This window comes from Vicugna pacos, chromosome 21 (genome assembly GCF_048564905.1).
Source record: "Vicugna pacos chromosome 21, VicPac4, whole genome shotgun sequence".
Taxonomy (NCBI): domain Eukaryota; kingdom Metazoa; phylum Chordata; class Mammalia; order Artiodactyla; family Camelidae; genus Vicugna; species Vicugna pacos.
This window is the reverse complement of record NC_133007.1, coordinates 29,938,975-29,954,071: the sequence shown is the minus strand read 5'-3', so window position 1 is coordinate 29,954,071 and position 15,097 is coordinate 29,938,975. Positions and strand designations below refer to the sequence as shown.

The window sequence follows — 15,097 nt, the reverse complement described above, 5'->3', positions numbered from 1 at the left end:
ATTCTTTTTTTTTTAAAAAAAGCCCTCAAGGATATGTGAAAACAAAAATTAAACAGGCTGACTCCTTTTTTTAAAGATAATTTATTTCAGTTTCCACCTTCTGACAATCTGAGGTGCAATATATAGACATACTTTTTTTCTTCACAGGAAACAGCTTTGATTTTAGCACTGCTCTGAGATCTTCAACCTTGAAACTTTCTCCACCTTAAAATATAGTCTGTAGCACACCACCCTATGGGACACGGAATTGCATAACTGTCCACATAACACATCACGTACCTGTATCACTGACCCCTACTTCTGGGCCACTAAGGGCAACTGTGGGTGTGGCAACGGTGGGTTCAGGTCCGAGACAGATGATGGGAAAGAAACAGAGAAGCGCGCAGGAGAGCCCTGCAGAAAGTGCCAGAAGCCTCAGTTGAGGGTGGCAAAGCTCTCCCATGCTCACGCATTTTAAGGGGATGTGTGTCTGCTGTCTGGGTTTCTAGCATCTCCTAGTGTTGACCTGTCCTCCTCCAGGCGTCCACAGAAGGGGCGGCCCCAGGCTGGCTGGCGGCTCTGTGGGGAGGAGAACCGAAGCCTCCAGCACAGGAATGTGTGTAGGAACTGAGCCCGCCGCGCGCTACCCTTTCGTTTTCACAAGCACATCATGCAAGACCAAGGAGGGAACATCGCAGCCCCCAGGGCAAGGGCGGACTGCGGTCCAAGGGGCTTCACCATCAGGAGCCCTGCTTCCAGCTCAGCCCCCACCCCAGTCCTGCTTGGGAGAGCACCTGGGTCTGACCCTGCAGCACAGGCCAGAGGTCCTGCGGGGAGTGATGGGAGACAAAGAGGCAAAGCCAGACCCTCTGGCTCTCTCCTGGAAATGATGAGGCTCCCCCTTTCAACAGTAATCAAGAACTCTTTGGTGGGAGCACTGCCTTCCTTGAACTCCCAGGACACAGCCAGGGGGAGGGTCCCCTCCTGAGCCCTTTGCTCACCTCAAGCTCAGAGCTCAAACAGATCAGCCACCTGGGAGCACAGGCCTGTGCCAGGTCACTCAGGGGCCCAGGCAGGCGGGGTGCACGCTGTGGGTGCCTCCCTCCCCGAGGACAGCAGGGAGGCCTGGCACAGAACGAGGCCTGGGGAACTCTGCCCCGGGGAGAGCCTCAGCATCGAGGGGACTCCTGGACATGAACCATCTGGAGATGCTTCTCCCGTTTGTTATCTGGAGGGCCTACAGTCCTGCTTCAGGCCACATGGCAACCAGGACAAGTTCAAGTACATGGGATGTGCAGCCTGTGTGGCTTGGGTAGACCTGGCTCCGCCCCAGGTCTGCACCCTGCACACCAGTCAATCAGGGCTGCTTCTCACCAGTACAGTCCCCTTCCTGGGGGAGCTCAGCCGAAAGCCTTCCAAGTGAAACCCACCCTCGAGAGTCATAAAAAGGAAGAAATGGGGTGAGACGGCCGAGTCGGACAGGCAGTGGTTCAAGGGAACTGGAAGGATGGGGAGGGGAGGGCAAGAAGGACTCGGGGGCTGAGAAGAACTGAGGAAGACGAGACGAGAGACCACCCTGCGACCCCCAGCTGGATCCTCTCCCGCAGTGGGGACTGGGCCTCGCCGACCTCCTGTCTTCGGCCCCTGCTTCCCGAACTCCCCGCTATTCTGGCAAATGACTCGGCCCCCTGGCTGCTCAGCTGTCTCAAGGTGATTTGGTACACTATCTAAATCAGGTAAATACAGCTATCTAACCACGCGGCTCTGTCCAGATCCCCTCTAATTAAAAAGCCAACTAGTCAGGGTGCAGTCAGGGCCAGTAGGGTCAGGCTTGTAGCTGCCATCCTGACCTCTGGTTATGGTTAAACAAAACCCGTGCCAAACCCTCTGTGGTGTGGGCGCCGTGCTGCTTGCACCGGGAGGCTGGGATACTAGGTGCTTGGGATGATAGCTTAACCCACAGGAAACAGTTCACAGAAAAGCAAACCTCGGGGCTGTCACCTTCTCTGCACAGCAGTGAACCCTGCTGTCTAACCGGGGAGGGCAGGAGGGTGTGGGCTCCCCTGGCCTCCACTCCCAGGAAGGAGGGAAGAGAAAGGCCAGGTGGCTTCTCTGATGCCCACCCAGGGTCTCTGTCCTAAACCCCAGGGGCTTGCCCATTACCCGGACCATCTCAGGGTTTATTTGGACACAAAACTCAGCAACTGGACTCTTCTTAGTCCTCCTTTTGGTAATTCAAGGGCTCTTGGGCCTGCTTTGTTTTTTGGCAAATGGAAAATCATAGTCTACTCCATTTCACTTTACGAGTAACTCACAATATTGGAACTTGGCTCTCTTCTGCCTTTGGTTAAAGGCACGCGGGCGCGCGCGCACACACACACCCCCCCCCCCCCGTAGATACAATCTGAACATTAACATGGCCTCTTAAACATCTATCAGTATTGCTAAAATTGTTAATAATGGCCTAAAACATACAAAGCCACATCTCAATATCACCGTTTCCAAAGCAGGGGACTTTTTACTTGGAAGAGTGAACTGTTTTTGGCTCCCTACGACTCACACTGCCCCGAAGGACAGACAGCAGGAAACCCGAAATTCCTTTGCTAATGCAGACCTTCGAAACTCCTGGCTTGGGACACCGATCCTGCTGGGACTGGAAACTCTCTTCTTGGATACGACCCAACGCTTCCTGCACCGAGTCTCAGAGTCCTGAGCTATTTCTGTAAAGCCTCCTGTGTGTCCGGCGAGGTGAGACTTCTCTGCGCACTGGGACCTTGGAAAGTGTGCTCCGGGTCTGCTCTGGCAGGTCCGAGGGGAAGAGACTATGTCACAGAGAGGAAATCTCAGTGAGGCAAGCTGCTGGCCTCCACTCGGGATGCCGTGTCCCCTCTGGTGACACTGGCCAGACACTCCAAAGTGAAATGTCCAGCCAATGGCAGCTGCCAACAGGAGACAGACAGCAGAGCAGCCTCCAAGCCACCTCGACATCGTCACTCTGTAGTGCCCCCTCCTGGTGCTGAGCATGACAGGTAGCACCTCAGAGGTCAGACTAATTCCACTCTGAGCAGATAGATCTACACGAACACGAACCCATGGCAACCCTTGCCTCTACTTCAATTGCTATTTCAAGGGGCCTATATGGAAAAAAAGTCTCAAGATCATTGTGAAGTTAAAGTGCTTGGAAAAAACTGAAGACATCAAAGCTGCATTTCCTTCCAAGGCTGTGGGGGCCCTCCCAGCCCCCGCCCCCAGGGGGGAGAGAGCTGCCCTGCACCCCTCAGCACTCCTGCAAAGACTCTCAGAACCGAATCCCTTCTCCGAGAAATCAGACCGAATCAAATATCCATACAAAAATCTGATATATACAAGGATAAGTCTTTTGGGCACCTTAGAATAAAGTCTTAATGCATTTCAACTAACCACTAAGAAATGACGAGGAAAGCTGGGGAGAGCGCCCCTGAGGGGCTTGCTGGGGTGCTGGAGGGAACACAGTGCACCCAGGGGTTATAGCTGAAGGTCTCAGGAGGGGCTGCATTGCCTGCAGGAGGCATGCAGGCCTGCACGCCTGGCCACTGGATGTGATTTCTCTGAAATGCATTCACTGGAGACATGCACTATCCCTGGGCCTGACATCAGGGTGGGGGTGACCTGCCCCCGCGCGGGACAGGCAAACCGGTGACACAGTTGTGCTTTGTTTAGTGACAGGGCCAGAGAGGCTGAAGTCACACACGTGTGCACACACACACACACACGCACGCATCATCATAAAAACAGTGGGGTTTCTGAAGCCCCAGCCCCCCAGTCCTCCAGGAGAAGCATGTCACACCCATGCTTCATGTCACCTCTCTTGTGATCACCAAGACACACGTCCTACAGCTCATCCAACACCCGGGAACAGTCCAGCGGGGCACGAGGGAGACCTTGAGCACTGGAGAGAGCTGAGGACCAGGCATGGTCTGTTGTGCTCCAGAGGACACAGCGACTGGACGGCGAGCCGGGGAAGGTGGGAGGGAGAACAGGATGGGGACAAAGGCAGGAGGGACAGCACGAGCTGGGGGCGGACAGAGGAACCCAGGCAGATGGAGTATCCACAGCAGGGCAGCCGGCATGCTGGAAGCCTGTCTGTCAGACCCAGTGCCCTCAGACTGGTGACTGTGCCCGGTGCAACCCCAGGGAGCAAAGCCCCGGCTCCCGGGCACCGGCACGAGCCGGCCAGGGGCGTCCGCAGAGTCCTCAGAGCCTCCAGGCCCCGGGCCGCTGGGCGGGGGGCTGAGGCTCCCAAGTGCTTACTAACCCATCTCACGTGGTCGCCGCCAGAAGCCGCCCCTGCCCCGCCATCTGTAGCACTGACACAGACCTTTCTGTCTTTTTTGAAATCAAGAGCAACACTGTGTGCTTCAGAAAGGGCGGGCTGTCTTGAAGTTGCTGAAAAAACTTTTCTGTGCTTCGTCACGGGGTGCACAGCCCCAAGGTACCCCCAGGATCGAATGGCAGAAGTTCCTCTGCTCAGAAGGAAGATACCAGGAGCCCAGGAACCTCTTAGATGGCCTGACACAGGCCCCTAGGTTCCCTGTGACGTCTCCAAAGCACTCACACACACCCAACTGTGGCCAGGCCTTCTGCAGCCAGGAAAAAGTGTCCTCTGTCCCCGTCTCTCTCCTCCTTGAGGATCCTGTCACTCCAGTCCCTGTCACATGGAGGGGGGAGCCGGGGAAGAGCCAGCACCAGCCCTAGACTGATGCAGAAAGGCCCACTGCCACCTCTGCATGAGCCCTGACTGTGAGAAGAACCCCAGATCCCTGCAGGGGAGGACCCCAGATCGTCACCCACGACTGCCCCGAGTCACCAGCATGTGCTGGCTCACGGCTGCCTTCACCCCTCCTTCCCACGGATGCCCCACCCTCTCCCCCAGGAGGCTGTGACTGACACTGCGCCTGCCCTGGACCAGGCATCCTCTCTCCTCCGCTGTCTCGGCCACAGGCCTGATGCCAGAGGTGTGGACAGTCACCTCAGTTTTAGCCGTGTAATCCCAGGGACACTTTGGCACGTGGACAGGGGAGCAGACACAGGCAGAGGGGAGGTGGAGAGGACGGGCGACCAGAATCTTCTAACCGCTAGTTCTAGGGTGGCGTGGAGCGGCTCCAGGTGCTGCCGATGCCATGCAGGGGAGTGACGGCCAGCCGCTGGCCCAGGAGAGCAGCGTGCGCCACAGTCCTGAGGGTGCCTTGGGCCACCTCTCGCGGCTACTCAGTGGCCGTCTGCTCGATGTGGTCGCTCAGCAGCTTGTACTGCTCTGCAAGAGAACACAGTGAGACTTTTTGGAAGAGAGGGCGATGCAGACAGGCTGGTCATGCTCTTCTCATTCGGGGCAATGACAAAGTAGGACCTCCCAGGGAAGGGTGAGCACGTGGTGACACAGAGCCCTCAGCTGCCAGCACGCTGCACGCTGGCCTCAGACATGCACCAGAAGTAGGCTCCTTGGAACCAGATGCATCTTCCCGTGGAAATGATGCTCTGGAGGGCAGCCCCACAGGCCCCCTGGGGACCCCGAGAAGGGCTGGTGTGGTCAGATGAACCACATCACAGGAGCCAGGCTTGCATCCTGGAGACCATGGAGGGGCACATGGTAGGGGACGGTGTCCTTGCCCTCTGCCAGGTGGGGGGCTGGTGGCAGGACTTTGAGATAGTCCGGGGGTTCCTCCTGAGGCCACCTGTCCACCACCCTCTTTAACTTGGTGCAGGATGGAGTTTTATTTTTAAACAGTATTGATCTGTCCAATTACATGTCTGAGTAGAAGGCTTTCTAGGCCACAAAGAAGAACTATCTTGTAGCAGGTGGGATCAGGGCCAGGTGTAGATTAGGAAGGTCACCAGCAATGTGTCCCCTTCGATTACAGAAGTCAGAGATTCTGGAAACACCTCAAGACTGCCCCCTCTCCCTGCTCCTGGACCTCCCATGGCAGGGTGGTCCAGGAAACAAAGGCAGGCCATATGGTGGCCGTTTATAAGAAGGGGCAACTCATGGCCAGAGTTCGCCCCTTTTCAAGGTCAGGGTCTGAGTGCCAAGGTGCACCTTTACTTGGCCCTGTCTGTGGGCACTGACCTGGCAGGCTGCCTCAGCCCTGGGCAAATCCTACTGGTAGAAATGGAGTTCCAAACGGGAGGAAAAGCACGGAGGCAGGCAGGAACGTTTAATGTCACATTTCTAATCACAGTAGGGATGACCCTCAGAGCAGGGTGGGAAGGCCCACATGCAGCACACTTGTTCTTAAGACCGCAGCCCTGCCGGCCTTGCCGCCACTCACCCTCGTCCAGGTTGCCAATCACTGCCTGCTTCTTCAGAAAGTCATTGCACAGCTTCTTGTTCAGCCCGAATGCCAGCATGTTGTGTGTGAACGTGCTGCGGGAAAACAGGCGTGAGCTGGCACCCGTGCTGCCTTCCTGGGGAAAGGGAGCTGGGGCCCAACACGCAGCCCGTGGGGACTCGTTAGAGAGGAGGAAAGAGGGAGGGCCTCACCAGCCAGCCAGCAACTCTCCCTGTGACACTGCCTCCGCCAGGGGTGGTGCTGAGTGGCGGGTTGATTAGGAACTGGAGTCGAGGCCGAAAGCAGTTAATCGTGTGCTTCTGAGCTGAGAGCGCACAGTGTCTGACCCTGAGTCACGGCTGTGTGACATCATATGGTGGCAGGAGCATCTCACCCAGCAGCCCCTCCTTACTGAGTTTGAGCATCAGTGTCAGAGCCCCCGCCCCGCTTTCTCATCCCCAGGTGGCCTGATGTGGGGAGCGGGGCCCCCATCAGCACCCATGCAGGGTTGGGGGGGAGACCGGCCACTGCTCTCACCCCAGCTGCCCGAAGGTGATGTTCTCGTTGAAGCGCAGGCTGTCATCCCGCTCCTCTTGGGTCATGTGGCTCCACCTCTCCCTGCAAGCACAGGAGGAGCAGCAGGGGGTCCTCAGAGCCTGGGCCATGTCCCCGCCGTGCGCCTCCCCTGTTCTGACTACAGGTATTGGCGGCACGGGTGTGGCCTCTCCGACACAAGGGCACCTCCACGGAGGAGCTGTTAGCTCTGCTTCCAGAGAAGCTGCCCAAGGCCTGCTGCCTGCCCAAGGGCCGAGACACAAACTCATCACACGGTCCTGCTGGAGATAGGAGATCCGGGACCCAGAGATGATGTGTGCTGAGTGGTTCCCAGAACATTCTTTAGGAGACAGGAATGCTGCCCATCCCTCCGCCACCATGCCATCCTTTACAGTTCAAGGATAGGAGGTCACAGGGCCCATGTGACTGCCCAGAGACCCGCGGAGAGGGCAAGGCCCCACAGGAGGCCATCTGTAGGGAATGAGTGTTGCAGACCCAGTGAGGAGGTCCCAGGACCTCTGCTTGTCCCCAGGCCTCACGGCTCCTCGGCGAGGTCCACCCGGCTGTGGGGCTGGAAATGCTCTGACCACACACTGCCCACCAGGCCGGCCTGGCTCTGCCACCGTCACTTTCCTTCCAGGCTCATTCTGCTTGCTCCCTCCCAGAGTGCATGGATAGGACCTGTTACTGCAACCCGTGACCCGCCATCAGGACAGCACAAAGCTTCTAAGCAAAGCTCAGAAACCCGATGAGGAAGGGCCTGGCCCGTGGGCTCCAGGGCTGTGTTCTCTGGGCAGAAACAGGCTCAGGGGGAGGGTGCTCTTTTGAGCTGTAATTGCTCTGTGTCCCTGAGTGGACTGATTCTACCAGCTCCTGGAGGGCATCGGCCCCTCCCTTATGGCAGAGTATCCTTGTCCCAGGGGGCTGGGGCATTGCCCCTGTACCACTCCACCCCCGCCCCAGGGCACAGGGCTGTGCGACTGAGAAGTGAGCAGATGCAGACATGGAAGAGAAGCTCGTTTTAGCCTATTTCCCCTTAAAAATTACACTCTGGATGAGAAGTCTGACTAAAACAGGGTTGAAAGAAAAGATAAAAGGGAGAGAAGAGGCAGTGTTAGGAGCAGGGTCAGGGTGATAGAGAAGCCGAGGGAACAGGACAGAACCAGGAACATCAACTCTTAACTCCTCTCTACCCTCCTGGCCCAGGGAGGCCACTGGTGCTGCTGCAGCTGAGCGGGAGCTGTGGGACGCCAGGGCACAACAGAGGAGAGTGGAAACATCACTCCCAGCCTCCTTGTACTAATGACAGGAAACCCACAAAGAGACCCAGACTGTGCTTCCAGGTACTGCATCGATCCCATCCCATCTTCCTTCCCATCCTCTTTCCCCTAGGGGTCACCCTTAGGTATCCAAGCACAGAAATCCCCACACCAGTACCAGGCTTGCTGTGTACAGTTGTGCAGGTTGTGTACTGCACAACCCCAGACCACATGGAAATGGCTCCCTTGCCGTCATGCAGCACAGCAGCTTTGACCCCTACTCCTCCGGAGGAGATGATTTGTTTTGCTGGGGTTAGGACTAAAATTGGGACATTTAATCTGACCTCTGAAGAAACAGGTAGAAGGTCATCAGCGATCACAAGCTGCCTACGATCAAATCCATTCCTTAAAATTGAGTTCAGTGCCCAATACCAGTCAATGTCTAAGAACACAAGAGAGCAGAACATGTGTCTAAATTGCCACAGTGGGAACTGGGATGTGACCAACAGCTTACAGAACAGGAAGCCTCCTGAAATGGGGACATTTCCGCCTCTGAGAACAGAGAGAGCACTAATGGTATTGCAGCAATAATGTTGGAGGCACAAAGTTGCCAAGGACCCAGAGCCAACGCCCCCAGTCCCCAAACACTTGCCCTCCTGCTGGGTCATGTAGGGTGTCCCGGGGGCAGGTCTGGGATGTGCATGGCCAGACCACATCTGCTCTGGGTGAGAAGGCCTGTGAGGCCCAGAGACTCGCTTCCCCTTGTGGGGCTCAGCACGGACCGGCTCAGAGGCCGTGATGCTCCAGCCCGCTCGGGCCTCGGGTGTGGTGCTGGGAAGCCTTGCTCCAGGAAGGCTGATTCATCACCCTCCCCCCAAGAGAGGCTGTGGGAGCGTGGGGGCTTTCTACAGACGGAGGTATCTGCTGTGCCTAAACAGGCCTTTTAAAGCCATAATAAGGCTGCATAAAAAAAACAAGACTTCTCATAAAACAATAAGAGCTAAAAATATACCACTGATTAAAGGAAGCATGCTTTTGGGAAAAAAACTCACTGTATCAGAAACTATATTTTGAATCAGCAGGCCTTTAACTCTAAAAATATCTTACAAAGGTATCTAACAAATATAAAGTTCAAATAGTTCAAGTCAGACCCCCACCATGGGCTCTCAGGAAACAGCCTGTTCTAGACCCTTCTCTCCAAGAGACCCCCTCACACACACAGGCTCCAAGTCACACAGCAGCTGGGAGGAGGGAACAGCTGTCCTTTCTCCAGGATCCCACCCCCAAACCTGTCAGAGCAGGTGAGGGTCTGCCAGAGCCCACGTGCCTCAGGGCATGATTGCAGAGACAGGTCCTCTGCCCCAACCTGTAGCTTCTGAGTCGGGGTCAAATGTGTGGTTCCAGGCTCTGTTCGGAGAAGCCGGAGCGGCCAGTGGAGGCTAGACTCGCTCACGGTCAGAGCTAACTTTGGGGACCTCACTGCTCTCTCCTCTGGGAATGCACACCGGGCCCCGTGGGGGTCTCGGGTGCGGTGTTTGCCCCCTGACCACTACAGGTCTCTATCCTGGGCGAGCTCCCACCATCACCAGCCTGTCCCCGCGTGTCTGGGCGCGACCCGCCCCCACCCCAGTGGCCCCGGAAGGGCCCCACACTGCCCGCGGACAGCCACGTGGACACACACCTCTTCTTCTCCTCCTCTCCAGCATCCCCTCTGGAGCGGCAGCAGAAACAGGTAAACAGAGGAACATGTCAAAGTCATGCAAGATGTGTGGACGGACAAGAGAACAAGCGGGAAAGAGGGCTATCCCAGCAGAAACGGAGGTGGAGACGGGGCGCCAGGGGACAGCTGCCTAGGAGTCTGAGGAAACCCAGCTCGCCTGCAGGCACTTCCTTTCTGTGTCTCTTGGCAGAGCGGAGAACTCTCTCTCTAGAATCCTCAGGACCGTACCAACGACTCCCCCCCTCCACATGCTCCCGACTCCCGAGGAAACGCAGCCACAGCACGCTGCCGCGGGGTGCGAGGCAGGCCCTCCCGCCCCCGTTAGGGTCTACTGCCCCCGAGAAAGAAAGCTTTCGCTTGAGCTCCGCCACGTGCTGGGGACTAAAGTCTTCAGCAGCAGGTGCCTGCCTACTCCCCTGCCCGGAGAAAGCGGAAGGGGTCTCCCCGAGTTGGAGGAGAGGACTCGTTTCATGAACGAGGAGAGATTCAGAGACATCAAAGTCCCGGGACTGGAGGGGCCAACACGGCGACCCAGGCCTGGCGGCTGCTGCCTCTTCCCCACACAGCCGCCGCTCACAGCGGGCGGCAACCTCAGCTCACGGTGGCCAGAGAGAGCTGGGCCTGGCGCCCCCGCCGGCGGCCACTACGTGCTCTGTGGAATGGTTTACAAAAGGGCTTCCAAGGTGGCAAGACTGCCGGTAAGGAGCTGGAAAGGCCTGTTCAGACTGCAGCCCAGAGCAGTAAGTTGAACGTAGCAACTGCCTTTCCCTAGATGTGAGCCCCGCACCCCAAGACCGCACTGCCATGGCCCCAACACAGGAGTCTGGCTTCTTAGAGAGACAGGCAGAGGGGGTCTCAGGAGGTCCCGATGGTTTCAGTGGGAGTCCGCATTTTTTAGAAGGGTCAGGCCAAGTCATGCCAGAGCCCCAGGGCAGGAAGCGCTCATGCAGGCTGAGCCCCCCACCCACGAAGCTGCGTGCCCAGGACCCTTCAGGCAGCTTGCAGGGCACAGGGGCCGGAAGGAATGGAGGAAGAAACACAGACGCATCGACTCAGCCGTTCTGTTCTTCCATTCTCCTCGTCAGAAACGGGAAAGGAAGCCTCTCCCTGGGCCTCGTCCCTGAGGCAGCGCAGGCCCGGACTTTGCCCCTACCTGGTCGTGGGGGACCGCTTCCTCCTCTCACAGTGGACAGCGTCAAAAAAGGCCGCATTCCAGAACCTCAGCGTGTGCCTGCCAGACAGAGCAGGTGGGAAAGACGGTCTCAGGCCCGCCTGAGGGATAGGGTTGGGGAGCCTCAGAGAGCAGAGACGGAGGACACAGACGAGCATGTGCCTTTATCCCACTGGAACTGGGTCCCTGGGCTCCCGAGGAGGGAAGAGCATCACTGGGGATGTGCAGGCGTGAAGGGGAGGGTGGAGCTGGGTCAGCCCGACTCATCAGGTCAAAGCTGAAGCCGCCACCTGCAGGATGCGGGCAGGGACTGTTTCCCCTGCTGCATCTCTTGCTGAGGCCCCCAAAGGGAAACAGAGGCTTCTGGGAGACCTATTTTTCTAGAGCTGGGTCTAGAAACATAAATGGGGGCCCGGTGGGGACAGGCCATAAGCAGAGAGAAAACACATTTATAGGGACACACAAGACAGAATCATTCTTCCCAAAGACCAGGGTCAGCAAATTTACGGCATGTGGGCCAAACTCGGCCTGCTGCCCGTTTGTGTAAATCAGGTTTTATGGGCTCACAGCCACGCCCATTCCCTGACGTCCTGTCTAAGGTGGCCTTTGCACTCCAGCAGCAGAGTGGAGTAGTTGCCTGCAAAGCCTAAAATGTTTATCACCCAGCTCTTTACAGGAAAGTGTGCTGAGTGCTGTTGCAGATGCAAAGACAGCCGCCGAGGCCCGGCCCAGAGGGGCAGAGCTAAATCTTGGCTTGGTGGGACCGGGCTGCTCGGCTTCTTCTCCCTGCTTCCACTGAGCCCGGCCCTGCAAGGTGGGGCCCCTCTCAGAGGCTTCCGGACAGCTGCACCCCAGCCCCTGCTGACCACACACCTCATGTGCCCTGCTCTGCTGTGGCCAAGTTCTCCTACTGCTCAACTGTGATCTTCAAGGGAGGGGCACGCCTGAGACCCTTTGGGTTTCAGGTGCTAGTACGCTGCCTACTTGTGGGTAAACAAAACATGCTGATGGAGAGGCTTCGGAGGGATGGTAGCAGCACGAGTGGGCGTCCTCCGAGCAAGACAGAGGGCGGGAGCTCCCTGATCACTGGTCTCTTGCTTCACTACAGCCTTCATGTGTATACATTATTTATACACATACATGAAATGGCTTTAATTAGGATATCATTTGCACACCATAAAATTCACTCTGTTAAAGTATACACGTCACTCCTGGGCAGCTATCTGGAGAGAACTCTAATTTGAAAAGATACATGCACCCCAATGTTCACAACAGCACTATTTACAACAGTGAAGACATGGAGGCAACCTAAATGTCCACTGGTAGATGACCGGATAAAGGCGATGTGGAGAGTGTGTGTGTGTGTGTGTGTACACACAAAATGGAATATCAGGAATGTTACTCAGCCATAAAAAAGAATAAAATAATGCCATTTGCAGCAATATGGATGGGCCTAGAGATTATTATACTAAGTGAAGTAAGTCAGCAAAGAAAGACATATCATATGATGCCACTTATATGTGGAATCTTAAGATATAAATAAACTTATTTATAAACCAGAAAGAGACTCACAGACATAGAAAACAAATTATAGTTACCAAAGAAGAGGGTGGGGAGGGATAAATTAGGAGTTTGGGATTTGCAGATACAAACTACTATATACAGAACAGATAAACAACAAGGACCTACAGTCCAGCACAGGGAACTGTACTCAATATCATCTAATAACCTGTAGTGGGAAAGAATCTGAAACAGTATATACAAATATATATATACACACACATGCACATATAACTAAGTCACTTTGCTGTACACCTGAAACTAACACAACATTTTAAACCAACTATAATTTAAAAAGATTAAGAAGTAAATTCAATGGCTTTTAGTATATTCATGGAATTGTGCAATCATCACCACCATCCATCTCATGGAACATTTTCACTCACCCAGCCCCTGGCAACCACTAACCTTCTCTGTCTCCCGGGGTTTGCCCATCCTGAACACTTCACATAAATACAGTGTGTGGTCCTTTGTGTCTGGTTGCAGTCACTTAGCAGAATGTTTCACCCCCATGTTGTGGCAGGTGTGGGTGCCTTGTTCCTTTAGATGGATGAGTAATAGCCTGCATTTTGTGTATCCAGACATCAAATGCCCATGGAGATGGACATTCAGGTTATTTCTACTTTTTAGCTCCTAAAAATCATGCTGTTATGAACATTTGTGCACAAGTTTTTCTCTGAGTACCTGTTTTCCACTCTTTCGAGTATCTACTCAAGAGCAAAACTGCAGGGGCCCAGGGGGACTCTGTTCAGCCTCTGAGGAACTGTCAGGCCCTTGCTCACAGTGGCTGCCCCCTATATGACACTCCCACCAGCTGTGGGCAAGGTTCCAGTGTCTCCACATCCCCGCCAGCACTCGCTACCGTAAGGGTGGCCTTACCAGATGGGCTGCTGCTTCAGGTGCGTGTACAGGTAGATCTTCTCCCCCCTGCTCTCCTCTTCCGGGCTGCACACAGTCACTGCGGGAGGGGGAGGAGACTGAGGGGGCGCTGCCTGCATCAGGTGTCGGCAAACCCTCGGCACTGCCCCCGGCCAGCTCTGTGTCCCCCCGGGGGTCACACCGACACGAGGCTGAAGTTCCTCGGCATCTGCTCTGCTGCCCGTGGTGATGCCCACGCCTGGCCAGGAGGGCTCCTTTCGAGGGAAGGACGGGGTAATGGCTCCCCCACCCCTGGTGATACTTCCCTCGGCCTCCCTGGGGTGAGGTGTTTGCCCCTAGAGGAGTGGGTTTTCATGGAAATTCAAAAAGAGATTATAGGCCAGAGCTGAGAGGACCCTGGAATCACGTACGGCAGCGCCTTGTGCCTCAGGGGAGCTGGAGCCCAGGATGCCGGGGGACCTACTTGGAGGTGCTGCTAGTTAGTCGTGGGCTGAGCCAGATCCCAGTGGGGCTGCTGGGGTGCCGGCCTGGCGCCCCTGGGCCCGACAGCACAGGGAGGCACTCACCCGTCTTCTGAGGCTTCTCCTGGGGCTTGCCCTCATCCTCCCTTGGGGAGAGAAACCGCAGCAGTGACAAAACGACCCCCACGGTTTCTCCAATCAAAGAAACCCTTCTACGCTGCTAAAATGGGATTATGACTCGTAACCAATATGTACATTTAATGGGATTTTCTCTGGGAACATGTTTATGAACTCAAGGCTTTATTTACCAATTGCCGGTCTTTTAGAATTGAAGAGATGTGGTGTTTAAGCTTCTTTGTGCCATTTTCTCTGAATCTAATACTGTCTGGACCAGAGAAGGAATATAGCCAAGTCACCCGGTTGTAGCCAGGTCATCGGAGGTGATGGCAGGGACCATCCAGGGCTCAGGGCTCTCTCTTGCTGCATGGAAGTCCTAGTTTCTACACTGTTCTAAAGTGCCCAGCCCCCAGAAGTTCCCGAGCTACTGCCGGAGCACTGCCATCCTGGGGACATGATTTCTCCCGCATCTGCACCTGCTCCATGACACAAGCTCGCACCGCACTTAGAGGAGGAGCAGGAGGGAGGGTTTATAATCCCCCCCCCGACAATTTCCAGACGCTCCTCATCAGCCCTAGAAACATGGACCCACGGGGAATATACCTGCATGTCAGCCAACCGAACAGTGCTGGGAAACCCTGGAAAACTCCGGGGCCAGGGAGCAGGCTGGGCTGGAGGCTGCGCTTCCCGGGAGTGTGCTCCAGCCTCAGGGATGGCCGAGGGCGAACAAATGCGCCCATCGCCAGGCCAGGGAGCTGCCTCCTTGTCACCACCACCCGCAGGCTAACTTGGTTTCTGCCCTTTGTCAGTCCTACAGTCAGGGAGGGATGCAGGCCGAGGCGATACTTACTCGCTTCTCCTGACCAAGGGCCCCTTCGCCTTGGTCTCCAGCCCAAAGAAGCCCTTGACACTCTCTGTCTTGCCCGATGTGCTCTTCAGCAGCCGCTCCGCGATGTCCTTCTTCTCGGCTAACCAGCTATTGGCCGACTTCAAGTAGGAGTCGATGCTCCCAGCCGGCTTCTCCTTGGATTCTGAGCGGAGTAGGTGTGGTTTACCTGGAGGGCACAGGAGAGGGCAGGAAGAGCTGCTTG

The 15,097-nt window shown here is 55.9% G+C and overlaps 1 protein-coding gene across 3 annotated transcripts in view; it reads right to left on the bottom strand.

The window, feature by feature from the left end:
• Nucleotides 1–62: 62 nt before the first annotated feature.
• Nucleotides 63–15,097, bottom strand: part of KIAA0513 (KIAA0513 ortholog) — a 51,176-nt gene continuing 36,141 nt past the window's right edge. For all 3 annotated transcript variants that reach the window (XM_072946727.1, XM_072946728.1, XM_072946729.1), the window contains exons 6-12: nt 14,857–15,061; nt 13,995–14,035; nt 13,429–13,507; nt 10,972–11,049; nt 6,822–6,902; nt 6,285–6,379; nt 63–5,272 (exon numbers count right to left, since the gene is read on the bottom strand). In XM_072946727.1, coding sequence (XP_072802828.1) covers nt 5,223–5,272; nt 6,285–6,379; nt 6,822–6,902; nt 10,972–11,049; nt 13,429–13,507; nt 13,995–14,035; nt 14,857–15,061 — 629 coding nt within the window. In that variant the 3' untranslated portion in view covers nt 63–5,222. The remainder of the gene's footprint in view (nt 5,273–6,284; nt 6,380–6,821; nt 6,903–10,971; nt 11,050–13,428; nt 13,508–13,994; nt 14,036–14,856; nt 15,062–15,097) is intronic.